Below are 17,706 nucleotides of genomic sequence, written 5' to 3' on the forward strand. Positions count from 1 at the left end.
CCTAGCAATTTCTTTGTTCAACGGTTGCTTCTTAACGTAAGGTAGTTACACCTTTAATTTTCTGATGTTAAATTGTAGAGCATAGATCGAATTTCCTGAAAAAAACTTTGTTTGTAATTTTGGTTGGTAATAGCTAGTTAGTTCTATCGTTTTTTTAAAAGGAGCCCGTTTTAGGTTCTCCCCTATATGAATAATGTGACAGAGTAGAAGTTTAAAAAGTTACTCAATGATCGTTCGATTACTTAATAAATACAATTTAAATAAGAAAATTTATAAGCAAATTTTACTATAAATACAGTTAAAATTTACAATGAAAAGTTAAAAATGCACAAAGTTAAAAAAGTTATAAAAGTTAGTTAATGTTGCAAAGTTAAAACTAAAATTAAAGTTAAATGTTAAAGCTAAAGTTTTGAAAAAAATTTAAAATTAAAGTTTATAAGACATAAAAGTTAAGTATATAGGTTATAAAAAAAAACTTGTTAAAAAGTTAAAAGTTTTTTTAAATCTTTTAAAATAAAAGTCAACATAATTTTCAAAATTTTTGTCATTCCGACCAGTGCAGCGTGTAAATTCAAACGGAAAGCTGTAAAAGAAAAATTTAGCGTTTAAAATTTATTTTTAACGTCGAAAACTCGTTAAGAAAATCCGACAAATAAAGTATTTTAAACTATATTTATATTTACTCAAATAAAACATAAAATAAATTGTCCCCCAAAACATAAGCAACCAAATAAAAAAATTCTATTTTTCAACTATACTTTGAATAATTTAAATTTTAATTACTATACTTTAAGTACTTTCAACTTAATTAATTTGAATACAGCATTTTTTTTCCTAGCTACTCTTCAAACGAAATCAAATTGTTAATATGATTGATACGGAAAAGATTTGTTCATAATACGAATAATTCCTGAAAATAAATAAAAAAGTAGTTTTGCATATACATGCGCATGTTATTGATATTTTGATGTAAAAATGTGGTCTTCCAAAACATTAGCAACTTTTTTTTATTTTCTATAAAAAATATACTATAATCAATATAAAAATAGTATTTCCTTTACTATTTAGGATCATGACACATCTTTTCGGCATTGTTTTTCAATTTTTCTTGTGAAATTTCATTCTGCGTGGCTTTGATAAATTTGTATACTCATCAGCGTTTTTAAAAGGTAAAGGAAATTTTTTGGATAACATTTTTATTTTTTATTTGGACTTAATTTAACTTCTTAAAAGTTAAACTAAGTGCAAAGCTGTAGTTTTTCAAACAATAATTTGACAAGCAATATCGCTAAATTAGGAAACTGTAATAGTATTATGACTTTTATTTTCTTTCCACCGTTTCAAATAATTGTGCATAATTTGTTTATTAGTTGCTTCAGTTTGGTTTTAATTGTTCTATATAAAAGACATAAAGAAACATTTTTTTCCAACAATATATTCAAGTCAGAAAACTTTTATTTAATGGCCAATTTTATTTAATGCAGCAGATATCCCCTAGACATGCTTTGAGTTTTATAGAAAGTTCAACATGATGCCATAAATTTTAAATCGGATTGAGATCAGGTGATTGAGCTGATCACTTCATTGTTTCAACTTGATTTGTTGAAAAGCATTATTTACCAACTTTAGACGTGTTTTAGGTAGAAGTCTTGTTTAAATCCATAAAAATAGCATACTATTATCAGCACGATATTATTTCCGTGATCATTTCCTTAAGAATATAATGATAAACAAATTGATCAATTTATTCGATGGTTCCCAGGTCCTTCTCCAAAAAACTTAAACTGAAAAAATAACCCTAACCAACCTTTACCACCACCATTGACCATTCCTTTTGTCTATCTAAGATTCAAACGTTTACTTTTAGGTCTACGTACCTTCAAATTGCCATGAGGACCTGCCAAATTGAACTTTGACTCATCTCTCCACAATACCTTTTTCAAATCACCAAATCATTATAAAGACCAATAACCCAAAAAATCGATTGTAAGACAGAAATCCTTATTATTACAAAGTTCTTACCAAAACAGCACGAAACTGTGATATCAAGTCACTATCATTCGTTATAATACAACAAGCATACAAAAAACTAATGTTTTTAGTCCAGAGTTCTGGTGTCTTTGCCCCCATTTTTTATAAAGACTCTAGGTTTAAAAATTTATTGTTCCTTTAACCAGGCACGGATTAAGGTCTACAGTGCCCATTGGATGTAAAAAATTTGGTGCCCCCAATTAAATTTTTTTTTTACATATTTCTCTACTCGATACTTGAATAAATAATAAAACTTTATTTTAGGTTTATTAGTCACATCAATATGTACATGTATATAATACCTATGTAAAAACAAATAAAAACATAAAATTAAAATTAAACAAAATATATTTTAGATATATAAAAATATAAAATAATCATATTACAAAAAGTAACAAACCATTATTTTATACTTTTCTTTTTCTTGCTTTTTGATGGGTAAATGTGTTAATAGTATCATTAAAATCTAATTTTTCAACCAATTCTGCTTCAATGCTAAATATTGCTAATGCATTCAGTCTTTCCTCCTTCATGGTTGACCTCAAGTAGGATTTTACTCTTTTAAGTACAGAAAAAGCTCTTTCGACTGAGCAGTTTGAAACTGCTGTACTAAGGTACATACGCATAACTACTTCTAAATTTGGAAACATACACTCTAATTCTTTGGTCTTGATGTACTTATACATAGAGAGAACAGATTTTACATTTTTATCCGTGGAAATTAATTTTGAAAAAAGAATACACTCATCTATAAGTAAGCTTGAGTTTTCAACATCATCAATAAAATATTTTGCCAAAGTTTCACATGTGTTCCTTATAACAATAGAACTCGGTGTTTTATACAATGTGGGTATACACCCATAAATATCTGATATTTTTTCATAAGCTTGTCTTCTTGAACTAAGTTGACATTTAAGAGTATCAATGATCACATAATATACATTTCTAATAAAATCTATTTTCCCTGTGATTTCTGTGAGAGGTTGAGATCTGGATTCATCAGCCATAGCCTAAAAAAAAATAGTTTTTAATGTTGTTAATGTTTATGACTTTTTTCAAATTATTTAATGTGTATTTTAAAATTAATAAGTTAAACATACCTTTCTCTTTTTTTTTCTCTTGGAATCTTTAGCATACTCTGAACAATCAGTAATTTCTACAGCCTTATTTTCAAAAACATCAAAATCATCTCTGATCTGTACCAAGTAATTTTCAAGGCCATTATATAGGTCTAATACTGTATGAAGATCAATGTCAGTTGATTGTAATTTTTTATTTGAAGCATTAAAACTAAAATCATATTAAACTTTATATTAATTTATTTATCTACTAAGCTGACCCATTAAAGTTTTTAATCTTGCAAGCAACCCATTAGCTTCTACTTTATATACAGCTTTTTCTTTCTGACTATCAACTATACTATGCAAAGCTTCAATTATAAATGCATAAGAATTAAATAAAGCATGGCAAGCATCAAAACGAGCACTCCAGCGAAATACTGATAAATTTTTTACACTAAGATTTTTCTTCAAATATGTTTTTAAAATGTCCCAACGTGCAGTAGAACTAGAAAAAAAAATTGTATAGTTCCTGGAGAAGCATAAAAAATGAAGTAGCAGAATTACAACTTTCTGCTGCACACGTTCCGACCAAGTTAAGAGAATGTGCAGAACATGGTACATACTCTGCAAATGAATTAAAACTTTTAATTCTTGACTGCAATCCAGAATATTGACCTGACATATTTCTCGCATTGTCGTAGCTCTGGCCACGACAATTTTCAATTGGTATATTGTGTGAATTAAGAAAATCCATTACAACATTGCTCATTTTTTCAGATTTATGACCACTATTTGGAATGAATATTAAAAATCTTTCTGCAGGTACACCACTAGGTAAAACATATCTTAATGCAATAACAAGTTGATCGACGTTTGCTATATCAGGTGTAGAATCAACAATTAAAGAATAATACTTGGCTGCTTTTAATTCTTTTAATATAATTTTAATTATATCATTCTTCATCAAAAGTAAAAGTTCTTCATAGATTGTGGATGATAAATAAGACGGAGTTCCTTTCCCTCTATTCCCATATTTTTCTATATGTTGAGCAATAAAAGGGTCAAATTTAGCAAGTAACTCTAACGTTCCCAAAAAGTTCCCATTGTTAATTTTGTTAAATTGTTCATTATCACCTCTGAATGATAAACCTTTTGCACCGAGAAATTTAATTACTTCAACAATTCGATGAAGAACAGCTTTCCAGTAATTCATTTCACCAGTCACTTGTGTTGCAAATTGAGTGTCAATTCTACCTACATCACTTTGTAATGTAATAAAACTTAATGTATTATTTTTATGTGCCAAAGAATTTTCGTGCCTGGAAATAAGCAAATGTCCATTTTTCCAATCATTAAATCCAGCATCTCCCAGTTGAGTACTGCATCCAAATAATTTGCATGGAGCACAAAATAATACAAATTTTGAAATTGAATAAACAAGCCATTTCCGTGAAACATTTTATCCATTTTTTCGATTTTTCATAAAGATTGATTTACTACAATAACGATCATAATCAGAATAAGATCGTTTTGATGAGGTAAAATCTGCATCAATGTTCTGATCATATCCAAATTTTGCAATATAATTACAACATATATTACTATTTGTCCAATCTGCTGGATCTTTAAAATTATTTGTATTATTCTGCGTAAGAGGATTAGGAATGACATTTAGCTCAGATTTTTCTGATTCCTCATTTACATCAACAACTGATTGATCTAAAGAAGATGCAGCACATTAAATAGAAGTAGAAGTAGTAGAACAATTATTAGTAATAGTTATGTCATTTGAAGATTCTAGTTTATTATCTTCAACACAACTAGGGGTAATGTTATTTATTTGTTTGAAGAAATTATTTAACCTAGGAATTTTACTAAGTAAAATCACTTCTTTTTCTTTTTTAAAAATTACACGCTTTTTCGCTTGGGCTCCACTAATATGTCGTTTCTGATCCATTTTTACATAAATATCGAACACTAAACTATATATAAAACGCACTACTCGCACGAAAGTAAAACCTTTATAATTTAAATTTACAAGTTACAATAGTGTTAACAAAACATACGTACGATCAAACGGAGGAATTTTCGATGCACGTGACGCGTGTATACGAAATACTAATACTATTTAATATTTTATAAAATCATTTAAAATATTTTAAATAAAAACAAGTATTTTAAAAAAATTTTAAAAAATGGTCATAAATTGGGTAAAATAGTATAAATACTATTTTACCCAATTTATGACCATCGGCGGCGAGCTACGACAAATATAAATAAGTAAACGCACTGGCATTGTCTGCCGTCTGCGGCTCCACATACGTTATCGGTGTGCGACTGGTTCTACGAAAAAATAACAATCTAAAAATAAACGAGGTTTAGAAGACCGCACAACAAAATGCATTGATTATTACTATTTCAAATTTCCGATATTATTTAAATCAAAATAACATCAGGATAGTATTGTGCTTATTGTCAATAATTATTTTACAGATTGTACAATTTTTCTAGTTTAAAAAAAAAAAAAAGGATAGTATGTAGTGCCCGTGCCCCTAAATCCGTGGTTGTGTAGGCTGAAGCCTACACTGCTTACACCTTAATCTGGGCCTGCCTTTAACCTAAAAGGCTTATTTTTATTTTAAAAAGTAGTCCATAAGCTTCTTTACATTTTTGAAGCTTACTGCATATCAAAACCAGGAAGAAATAATCTTTTTGTGACTTTCAATCCAGAGCCATTTTCGGCACTCCACATCCCTGAACATAACATTATTAAATATTTACTTAAAGAACCATGTTACACAAAATAGAACCATGTTACGCAAATATGAACTATGTTACACAAAAAAGAATCATTTTATACTAATAAGAACTATATATATAGGCTTACCATCTGTCCTGTTTTGACCGGGATTTTCCGGTTTTATACCATTTGTTGGTATCAGTTAACAAAAAGATGATGACAGCAGGAAGACATTAAAAAAATTTTATTTAACTTCTTTTAAAGCAAAATCATATTGTGGTACAGCCGGGATTTAATGCTTCATATTTACAATATTTTTGCCTTAATATTCTTCTGGTAAACTATGTGTGTTTGCTGCTTGTTTATTTTAAGTATGATCATCTATATTTGTAGAATGTAATATATTTGAAATTTATGTACAATGTAGTATATTAATTTTTTTTTAAATCATCTTTGCTTTCAACAAGGCTGCAAGCAACCACTATTTAGAGTTGGAAGTTACTGGAAGAGAAAGGATGAAGATTGTAGAACAAGATAACGATTGACAGGCAACTTAAATGATTGCAAATTATATGAATCAGGAAAGTAAAATGAAGGAAGCGAATTCCAAAGAGCTGATGTTCGAGGAAAAAAACTAGACAAATAAGAGTTTTTGGAGCACTTAAGGAACAGTCACAGAAAAAGGATGAGACAATGGAATGATGTGTAACATGAGAATGAATTTTAGTAGATGGTACAAGAGACGCTAGCTCTTTAGAGCAGAGCTCATTATAGTATTTTTAGAAAAGAGAAAGAGAAGCAACATTACAACGATGTGATAATGTTTGGAGGTTGGTTGCAAGAGCAGGTCCAACTATGTTTACAATGCATTTTTGCACCTTGTCTAAAAGAGAAAGGGCATCATTAGAAGATCCGCCCCAGATGTGACAACAATATTCCATGCAAGGCCGGGTTTGAGATTTATAGAGATAGAGAATAGAATCCGGAGTAAGAAAGTATCGAGCTCGATAAAGAGATGCAACCTTAGCAGATGCTAATTTTGCAACTGATTTGATACATGGTTTCCAAGAATGATCGGAAGTAAGAGTTAATCCTAGAAGATAAAAGGTAGATGACTCATCGAGCACATTACCATTCATAAATATAGGAAGATCTAAATTATTGCGATAACAATTGGCTGAAAAAATTGAGTTTTATCTGTATTGAAGTTTACCAGCCACTGTGAGCCCCCCCCTCACACACAAATACCCCTCCAAGCAATCAGAGGGTGTTGGTTTCTTATCATGACAAGAATAAATGGTAGTATCATCAGCAAACAATGCCACCTTAGATGTGAGAATATTTGGAAGATCGTTAATGTAAATTAAAAAGAGTATAGGGCTATGAATTGAAACTTGAGGAACACCTGAAGTTACAGAATAAGAAGAAGAGTGATGTCCATCGAGGACAACTTTTATACTATGATTGGAAAGGAAATGTCATTTTTAAAATGTAAATGTAATTTATTTGAATGTAATTAGCTTAAGCTTTAATGGTCAAAAATGACTTTAAAATTGTCCTTTATTAAAGACTTACAGCCCTGACCCACTAAACAGAGACTGGTCCACTAAATAGAGAGTATCATATACATGCTTCTCAAAATTTATGTATTATACGTGTGGAAATTGCGATTCTTTATTAGCGGTATGTCTTTTTTAGGCGCTGATAATATCAGACTTTGAGATCTATAAATCTATGGTTTAGTCATTCCAAACAAATTGTTTTTAGCTGTTAAAATGTTACATTTAATAGATTTAAAACTATTTAATTCCTTTAAAAGACATTAAAATTTTTTTTATGACTCCCATTCCTTATCACCCAGAATGCAAATGTCTAAAAATAATTTGGATTGTTTGATTTTCCAGATCACCCTACAAAATACTTCTCAACAAAGGAGAAACAGGAGCACCTTTATTGTCCATAAATTCTTGTAAAATATTCTGTAAAGTTTATATAATCTTCTGGATATTTTTGTGAAGCCTTTATGTTGTGACACCTATCAAATACCAAAATCATATCTAACTGTTTTCTGCATTGTTTCTTTTCTTAAGGGTAAAGGTATGTAATCTTTTACAAGTGTTTACAAACTGTTTAAAAATATTTAAGAAACTATTGATTTTACTTTTTAATCAAAACTTTTTCAGAAAATGTTTTTTGATTGGATTGGTTTGATTGATAATTTTTGATTAGTTAACAGATATTAAAACTTTTTATTTGAAATTTAAATGTTATATATATACATACATACATACATATTTAATTTATATATATATATATATATATATATATATATATATATATATATATATATATATATATATATATATATATATATCTACTATATATCTACTACACTGCGACCAATTTCTATAGGCGCATGTGGATTATGTCTTAAAAACGTACTTATCTTTATTTTAATAGTGTATTTCAATAAATTATAAATAAAGTATCAAAAAATAATGAACATTATCACCAAAAAAAATCAAATTTGAAAAGAGGTCAATCATAAATGAATTAAATTCAAAAGATAGCTGACTATTTTCTATAGACGCAATTCACATTTTTTAACAAAACTATCAAAAAAAATGTTTTTATCACATTTTAATACTCGATTGGGCCTCCTTTGCGCTCAATTACTTGCTAAATTTGTTTTGCCATACTTCCCACCAAGTTTTCCAGCACTTTTGGCTCCATATCCTCCCAGCATTCTGATACTGCTACTTTTAGCTCTGCCACAGAGTTATATTGCTTCTGGTCAGCATAGATACGTCTTACAATGATTCCCCAGATGTTTTCAACAGGATTCAAATCTAGACTGCGAGCAGGTCACCACATTTGCTCAATTTTTTTAGCTTTAAACCAAGCTTTAGTCTCGTTACTAGAGTGAATGCTGGCGTTGTCTTGTTGACAATCAAACTTTTTGCGTCGATATTTGTTTTTAAAAGGAATAAAAAATAATTTTAGCACATAAATGTATTCAGAACTTTTTATTTTGCAAGATGTAAATGCTAAATTTAACTTTCCTGTTGCACAAAACCCAAGCCAAACCATCAAAGATCCACCACCGAAATTCCTTGTCGAAAAATATTTGGGTTCTCTCTTCAAATCACGCCAGTAGCCACTAAAAATATCAGACCCATCAAGATTAAACTTTTTCTCGTCCGAAAAAAACACCTGGTATTGAAAACAAAAATATTCAGCTACTTAGACATCTTACGTATTCATGAGAATTTAACATAAAATTTCATATTTGTTCCCAATCGCGTGCCATTTTTTTGCGGGCGAATTTCATCCGTTTCTGTTTGTGAATGGGCTTCAAATTTGGTGCTTTATTCACTTTTGATCGTACAATGCGTGGAGTGTCTTTAAGAACTTTCCTAATCGTCTCCTTGCAAACATTTAAACCCAAATCTGACTTAATTGTTTTTAAACTTTTTGATGAATTTGATGCGAGTCGAACAATTCTGCGTTTTTCACGGCCTGAAACCTTATATTTCTTTGGCTCCGCTTTATTGTTGCATAATCTGTTAAATTTTTCAAGAAATTGCGGGTAACGTGATCTGATCTCTTCAATCTTCTAGCAATTTCTCGATTTGGATCTTTTTCTTGATGATAAGCCAAGCCATTGGACCTTTTTCAATATCGGTAAGGACCTTTCCTTTCGGCATTTGGTTAAGTTCAACTTAATTTCGATTCACAAAATAAAAAATACTACAGAATATAAGAAATTTGCGACGAAACTCGTAAAAATTTTAGTGCGTCTATAGAAAATTGCCATGTGAATATTAAAAATTTAATTATTTTAATACAATCAAGACAATTAAAAATCAGATGCATAATGGATCATTATTTTCTTACATATACTTATTCAAAAGTACCGTTAGAACAATTTTATTACCACGGTAACACTGTAAATCCGCTAAATTCTAGATGCGTCTATAGAAAATGGTCGCAGTGTATTTCGTATTTATATAAGTATTTGCTCACTTTTTTTGCTTTTCTTAATCAATACGGCTTTTTTAGGAAAAGAAGAAAAAAATGAAGAATAATGAATAAAAAGATTGCTGCCCCATGCCAAACCCTAAGTCGATGTAGCAGCACTCTGCTGCAAGTCAAGCTATTGGTCAGTCAATGTATGTACTGAAGCCCGTGGCAGCAGGCTATTTTAATATGACGTCAGACTGTTCACCTAAATCAGCAGTATAAGATAAGTGGTTTTCTAAGCAATTTTTTTGATAGTTTTTTTTAACTATTTATAATAGAACTAGTGAAAAAATTTCAGATATTTTTTTATTAGTGAAAAAATTTCAGTTACTTATTCATCATTTTTTGATTCTGAATATGCAGTTGGTTTAACTGTATTATCAATCGTTACAAATATGCAGTTGGTTTAACTGTATTATTAATCATTACAAATATGCAGTTAGTTTAACTGTATTATCAATCTTTACAAAAGTATAACAATTTCTACTCAGAATTTTAATATGTTGCGAATGGCAACACTGAAACTGCTTCATTATCACTTTTAGTTTCAGTATTAGATTTTAGTTTCCATAGATGCACACAGGGTAAAAACAGTTTATGGCAATTATATTTGTAATAAACAGGTGTCATATAAGATGTTCAAAAAGATATCACAAAATATATTCAAAAAGGTATTACATAAGACAGTCAAAAAAGCTTAGAATAGTTTACAGGCTATTATTTAAAATGCTAATTAGTGGCCAGGAAAATACATGGGGACCACATATGATAAATGGAAGTTGTTTTATCTACTTTGGAAAACTGTTACTTTGGTATGATTGATGTTACAAATTACAGAAAAATAATACAAATACAGGAAATGCTTCAATATTTGAACATACCTTACATACACAAATTATTTATATAGAAAAACAATTTTCTTATTTTTTTACAACAAAAACCATTTTATGCGTATTTTATTTTATAGTTGATTTTCATTATTTGTATTGGTTTTGTAATATTTTTTTATATTATTGTTCATCAGTATTTAACAAAGATTAATGAGTATTTTATGTGTTTTATGTTATTTATGTGTTTTATGTTATTTATGTGTTTGTCTGTTTGGACTATTTTTTTAAAATAAATATAAACAATGATGGTCTTTATTTTTGTTTGGCTGACTGTCTAAATGTGCTTTGTCAAAACTAATTATTCTGAATCTTTCTGTCTTGTGTGTTAATATTTGACAAATGTATAAGCCATAATGAATAAGCTATCTAAAAGTACATAATCTTTACATAAACTTTCTCTTTTTGTCAAGCTTTGATAAAATACTACATATATAAACTAAGGTTTAATTGAATTTACTTATTTTAATGCAAGAATAAATTTAATAATTAATATGCAAAGATAAATTTAATTACTGTTAATTAAGTATCTCCCATGGCTGCCATACTCCATTATGAAGCTTCGGATCTGATCTTGGATCAATAGTCATATTGTTTCTAGGTGGAACCATTGACTGTCTGTATGTATTAAGCCTATTTATCAGTGCTGCTAAAACGTCAGGGAACTTTTTGGATAAGTCATTAATTTCACATGGATCTTCATCAATATGAAATAGACAATAATTATCACAATGATTGATGACAATAGGGATATTGTGACCACATTTCACAGTACTGGACAAATAACTGAAAGAATTATTTGATTGTTCATTAAAAGATGGAGGAGGGTACCAGCCATCCCAGTAATTACCTGAAATAAAAAGTCACAAAAGACTATAATGCTTCATAGTAAAATAATTTAAAATTAGAAAAATTGTTAAAATAGCTGCATACCAACAAATAAAAAAGAAACACACCAGTTTCTTTAAATAAAATGTGTTCAGGACATGTATATATGGATGTGCAATACATGCACTTAATATCTATGTAGTACTTTTAATGTCTTAGAAAACTGGGCATTATTTTGTTAACTTACTCACCCTAAGAGAAGAGGGGGGGGGGGGAGGAGGGTCCAAATAAAAGCATATGTACTTTATGGACAACCCCTAATTTTCCTTAACTTCTACTCTCCCTACTCCAAAAAAAGTGTCAATTATAACTATATCTATTATTTTATTTCATCCAAAACTAGCTTCAAAAAAAAATTATTAGCTGTGTAAAAACATGTTGTTTTTTTTGCAAAAATACAAAAACATAAACATTTTTGCTCTTTTAAAAATTTTAGATTATCTGTGAAAATTGGCTTTTGAGGCTAAAAAGAAACGTTCAAATGTCTATGTTGGGTGGTGCCAGCTCTTATGTTGGGTATTGTTCTTATGTTGGGTGGTGTTCTTATGTTGGGTGGTGTTCTTATGTTGGGTGGTGTTCTTATGTTAGGTGGTGTTCTTATGTTGGGTGGTACCAGTTCTTATGCATGAATATCCTTAAAACAGTTTTTTTCTCTTTGCAATTAAAACTTAATATAACATTTTTAGCATTGAATGTATGAAAACCCTATAGAGTATTTTTGACATTACTGTCTTTTCTCAGTGTATACTAGTAGATAGTTTATTCTGCCTTTTATTGGGGTTGCTTTGATAGGTAAAGGTCTTTTAGCCTATGGTGATATTAAAGTTTCAAGAGATGGTCTGGAAAACTTACATTTTTCTGCCTATATTCAACTTAATGTCACCTATATTCAACTTATTGTCACCTTTTAAGGGGTAAACAGATTCTATCTGTTGACCATCTTCTTCATCTCTTAGTCTGGCGTAGATGCATTTTTAATACATTGTTTCCAGTTTAGGATGTTGAATGCTGGATCTTCTTGACTCAATAAACGGGTTTGTGAAACTAGGTTTGAATCCACAGACTATTCTTTCATGTGCTTTTGTTTAGCACCACTTCACTCTATCGTCTTTCTCTTTGTTCTATATCGCTCTCCTTCATCTCAAGACTGCACTCTTTTTGATGTTATTTCTGATCATATTGACCAAGCCCTCTCTCTTTATCCATCAGCTAATATAGTTGTTGTCGGTAGCTTTAATGCTCACCACTCTGAATGGCTTGGCTCTAGTGTCAGTGATTCTGCAGGCATTAAAGCCCACAACTTTTGCCTTTCTCAATCCCTAACTTAAATAGTCAACTTTCAAACTCGCTTTCCTGACAACCCAATTCATTTACCTTCTCTACTCTACTTATGTCTTGTTTCTGTTCCTAGTCAGTGTTCAGTTTCTCCACATTCACCCTTAGGTGCTTCTGATCACAGTTTGATCTCTCTAAAACTAATATCTCATTCTTCTTCATCACCTGAATCCCCCTATTATCGCACCTCTTACAACTACAGTAAAGCTGACTGGGATTCTTTCCGTGATTTTCTTTGTGATGGCCCTTGGGTAGAAATCTTTTGTCTTCCTGTCGACAAATGTGCTTCTTACATAACTTCGTGGATTTAGGCTGGCATGGAATCCTTTGTTCCCTCTCGACGATTCCAGGTCAAGCCTCACTCTCCTCCATGGTTTTCCTCACACTGTGCTGCTGCGATTGCCAATCGAAACCGTTACTTCCATATTTATAAGCAAAACAATTCTCCAGAAAACAGACGTCTGTTTATTATTGCTAGAAACAATTGTAAAAAGATTTTGCCTAATGCCAAAGCTGCTATTCTTAGATCATGAAATCTCGTATCTCATCTCAAAAATTGGGCTCTCGTGACTTCTGGAGAATCTTTGATAATATCAATAATAAGGGCAAATCTTTAATTCAACCTCTCTTGTATGGTTCAGACTTTGTCATCTCACCTAAAGACAAAGCTGAATTGTTTGCTAAAAACTTTTCATCAATATCATCTCTTGATTCCATTAGTTGCGTTCTACCTGATATTGCCAACAAACAGGTTGATCCATTGCTAGACATTCATATCACTCCAGCATCTGTATCTAAAGTGATTTCCTGCCTAGACTCTTCTACAGCTTGTGGCCCGGACAACACCTGTTATTGTCTTGCAGAAGTGTTCTCCGGAGCTGTCGTCTATACTCTCAAAACTATTCAACAAGTGCTTATCAGAGTCTTGTTTTCCAGCCTGCTGGAAAGCGGCATCTGTTATCCCTATCTTCAAAAATTCTGGAGAGCGATCTGATTCGCCTAACTAGTGTCCCATAAGTCTTCTTCCTATCATAAGCAAGGTTTTTGAATCTTTAATTAACAAACACTTAATATCTCATCTTGAATCTAATAACTTACTTTCTGACCATTAATATGGATTTTGATCTTCTCGTTCTACAGCTGATTTGCTAACAGTAATAACTGACAGATTTTATCGTGCATTAGATGAAGGTGGAGAGGTTAAGGCCATCGTTCTTGACATTTCAAAAGCTTTTGATAAAGTTTGGCATGCTGGTCTTCTCCATAAGCTTTCTTCTTATGGTGTATTCGGCAACATCTTTAAGATCATTGAATCCTTCCTTTCCAATCATAACATAAAAGTTGTCCTCGATAAACAACACTCTTGTTCTTATTCTGTAACTTCAGGGGTTCCTCAAGGTTCTATCCTTGGGCCTATACTCTTTTTAATTTACATTAATGAACTTCCAGATATTCTCACATCTAAGGTGACATTGTTCGCTGATGATACTACTATTTTTTCATGTCATGATAAGAAGCTCTTATTGCTTTTAGCGGGCATCTGAGCTTGAAAAGGATATCACTTCTGCTACAGCATGGGGCTCACAGTAGCTGGTGAACTTTAATTCAGATAAAACTCAATTTTTTTCAGCCAATCGTTATCGCAATAATTTAGATCTTCCTATATTTATGAATGGTGATGTACTCGATGAGTCATCTACTCTTCATCTTCTAGGATTAACTCTTACTTCCAATCTTTCTTGGAAACCATATATCAAATCAGTTGCAAAGCTAGCATCTGCTAAGGTTGCATCTCTTTATCGAGGTCGTCACTTTCTTACTTCGGATTCTATTCTCTATCTCTATAAATTTCAAATCCGGCCTTGTATGGAATACTGTTGCCATATCTGGGGCGGTTCTTCTGATGATGCTCTTTTAGACAAGGTGCAAAAATGCATTGTAAACATAGTTGGACCTGCTCTTGCAGCCAACCTCCAACCATACACATCGTTGTAATGTTGCTTCTCTTTCTGTTTTCTACAAATAATATAATGGGCACTGCTCTAAAGAGCTAGCGTCTCTTGTGCCATCTACTAAAACTCATTCTCGTGTTACTCGTCATTCAATTAAGTGTCATTCTTTTTCTGTGACTGTTCCTAAGTGCTCTAAAAACGCTTATTCGTCTAGTTTTTTTCCTCGAACATCAACTCTTTGGAATTTGCTTCCTTCATCTTGCTTTCCTGATTCATATAATTTGCAATCCTTTAAGTCATCTGTCAATCGTTATCTTGCTCTACAATTTTCATCTTTTCTCTTCCAGTAACTTCCAACTTTAATTAGTGGCTGCTTGCAGCCTTGTTGGAAGCGAAGATGTTTAAAAAAAAAAACAACCTCAAATTGAATTTTTTTTAGGTGCTTTGCTTTAGGATTTATTGATTTTAAATTTCTACCATATATGAGCCATGTATTTACTAATGCAATCACAGTTGCATGCACCCAAATTTAAATTAATGTGGTAATAGGCATGGTGAAGTAGAAGTGGTAGAACACTTGGCTCACAATTAAGTAGTTAGAGGTTTAAATCTTTAGGACTCTGGAACTACCTGGATCAACCTGTTTTTATGCACAGTAACCATGTTTAACAAAGTTTATGTTTTGGAATCACTGACATAAAAGTTTTATTTTAAAATTGTTTAGAAAAAAAGAATGGTTTGTTTTTATTTACCATATTAGACAGAGGTTGATCATCATCATCACTAATATCATTATCATAAATGGTATTCTTTTCATCACAATCAACATTTGTTGCTGTACTGGTCCTGTATTACAAAGACCATCAGTACCTGCAAACTTATTGATATTTTTAAGTTCATAATCGGAAACTGTGTCATTTTCTTTAAAGTTATCTTTAAAGACACTCTCTTCATCAGAAGCAAGAGCTTCAACTGTGTCATAATTTTTTTTTTATACATCTAAAAAGAATCATTAAAAAAAAAAAAAGTCAAAAAATTTTATACATAATATATATAAAATTGTATGTAATAGTAAAATGTCTAAAGATACTTGTTGCATCTTTTTTTTGACTTTAATTTTATTTTTGAATGGGTTACATTCTATTTTCTTTTTAGCTTAAAAACACAAGCTTTTGTCAAAGCTTATGTTTTTAAGCTAAAAAGAAAATAGATTGAAACAACAATTGAAAAAAAAAGAAAGTCATTAAGTTAAATTATATATTTCTACATTCTGTCATTTAGTTACCTCATATATTTTAAACTTTAATAATTTAATTAGTTTTTTAGTTATTTTGTGTTTATTTCAAAATACAGCTACTATGGTTTTAACCTAAATGTTATTTGATAAAAACTAAATATATCAACTAAATGAATTTTTGAGAAAAAAGAAGATAAAACAAAAACTGTAATTAAACAAAGTAAAATCTATCTATATTTATACTTATTGTTTAAAATAATACTTTTTTTTAATGCAATGAATTAACATTTCATTAATATTAGAAAAGCTGGAGAAAGAATGCAATAAAATAATAAAAAATTACTAACGTTGAGATAAATATAAAAGATTGACTGTTGCTATTAAAAAAAACAGGATAGAAAAAGTGAAGCTCTAATTAATTTTTGCAACAACAAAAAATCAATTTTCAAGAAAGAAAAAGTGAAATTAAACAAGAGAAACCTTTTTAATACAAATTCCACCTATAGCTGGAGCAAATAATATATTTGCTCTTTATATAATTGGAACTTACTCAACTTGTAAAAACTAGCACAGGATCAATTATATAAAATATTTGTCATTTACAGCCTCGTGTAATGAAAATTTCAGACCGAATTAAGTAGTGAAAAGACTAAAACATTTAAACAATTGTAAAAATTATAAATAGTATTTAAAAATTTAAAATTAGATTTCGAATTGTTGTATAAGCAAAAATGACCAAATATAATGAAAATTTGTAACAATAAATGAGAACTAAAAAAGGAATGTGAAAATAACAAATATGCAAAAGGAAGAAAATAAATAGTTGGAATGAAATAACAGCAACACAATAAAAACTGTAGTAAAAATAACTTAATTAAAAAACCTTCTTTAATAATCTTCCAGCTTCCAACTCGTAATGCTTCATTCTGCCAGACTTTTTCATCAATGTTTAGTAATACCTCATTCCTCTGTGAAGACTGTTTATTTTGCAAAGTTGCCCACTGATCAAATCCATCTAAAAAACCAATATCAGATACCTTTCCACCTGCTAAGTTAACTAATGTAGGTAACCAATCAGTAATATGGATAAGATCATGTGAAACTCTAGGGGTCTCAATAAGTTTACTGTAAACAAAGCTAACGCCACGAACTCCACCTAAAAAAATATATAACAATACTAAATTTCTGTTTGAAACAAATTTTATTTAAACAACTTTTTGAATTTCAAATTGATTTAAAAAATTTTTTATACATAAACTTTTATTAATTATTAATGTTTAAACTTCATCACTTCGTAACGGCAATTAAAATGGAGAAAGTATTTTTTTAATAACAAAAAGGAGAAAAATAGATTAATAAAGAAAAGAAAAAAAAAAGACAAAAATAAATTGTTTAAAAGATAATTTAAAAAAGCTTATGAAGTGAAAACAATGAAAACATTAAAGATTAAAAATTGAAGAAAAACATTTAAAAAAACAGAACAACTAAAAGCAAAGTTAAAAGAAAATTGTGATAAATTCGAAAATCAAAACTTTAAAAAGTTATTGAAAGA

At 30.0% G+C, this 17,706-nt stretch overlaps 3 protein-coding genes across 3 annotated transcripts in view; all 3 read right to left on the reverse strand.

The window, feature by feature from the left end:
* Positions 1-210: 210 nt before the first annotated feature.
* Positions 211-17,706, reverse strand: part of LOC100206868 (arylsulfatase B) — a 29,630-nt gene continuing 12,134 nt past the window's right edge. Inside the window, exons 7-9 of the mRNA XM_065807130.1 lie at positions 17,038-17,310; positions 11,259-11,592; positions 211-583 (exon numbers count right to left, since the gene is read on the reverse strand). Of these exons, the coding sequence (XP_065663202.1) occupies positions 11,261-11,592; positions 17,038-17,310 (605 nt within the window). The 3' untranslated portion in view covers positions 211-583; positions 11,259-11,260. The remainder of the gene's footprint in view (positions 584-11,258; positions 11,593-17,037; positions 17,311-17,706) is intronic.
* On the reverse strand, positions 2,310-3,332 carry LOC136085748 (uncharacterized). The gene is made up of 2 exons (XM_065807131.1): positions 3,132-3,332; positions 2,310-3,041 (listed from the first exon to the last, which is right to left on the reverse strand). The coding sequence occupies exon 2, from the start codon at positions 3,036-3,038 to the stop codon at positions 2,439-2,441; it is 600 nt and encodes a 199-aa protein (XP_065663203.1). The 5' UTR covers positions 3,039-3,041; positions 3,132-3,332; the 3' UTR covers positions 2,310-2,438.
* On the reverse strand, positions 3,354-8,578 carry LOC136086074 (uncharacterized). The gene is made up of 4 exons (XM_065808342.1): positions 8,509-8,578; positions 4,590-4,811; positions 3,716-4,346; positions 3,354-3,597 (listed from the first exon to the last, which is right to left on the reverse strand). The coding sequence occupies exons 1-4, from the start codon at positions 8,576-8,578 to the stop codon at positions 3,354-3,356; spliced, it is 1,167 nt and encodes a 388-aa protein (XP_065664414.1).

Source organism: Hydra vulgaris, chromosome 10 (genome assembly GCF_038396675.1).
Source record: "Hydra vulgaris chromosome 10, alternate assembly HydraT2T_AEP".
NCBI classification, from domain to species: domain Eukaryota; kingdom Metazoa; phylum Cnidaria; class Hydrozoa; order Anthoathecata; family Hydridae; genus Hydra; species Hydra vulgaris.

Coding starts and splice junctions, on each gene's coding strand:
- LOC136085748 (XM_065807131.1), bottom strand. CDS start 3,038: ATGGCTGATGAATCCAGATCTCAACCTCTCACAGAAATCACAGGGAAA.
- LOC136086074 (XM_065808342.1), bottom strand. CDS start 8,578: ATGCTGGGAGGATATGGAGCCAAAAGTGCTGGAAAACTTGGTGGGAAG. Junction 4,812..8,508: donor TGGCAAAACAAATTTAGCAA/GTAATTGAGCGC, acceptor CATCTTCTTTAG/ATCAATCAGTTGTTGATGTA. Junction 3,598..3,715: donor AGTTTTAATTCATTTGCAGA/GTATGTACCATG, acceptor TTTTTTTTCTAG/TTCTACTGCACGTTGGGACA.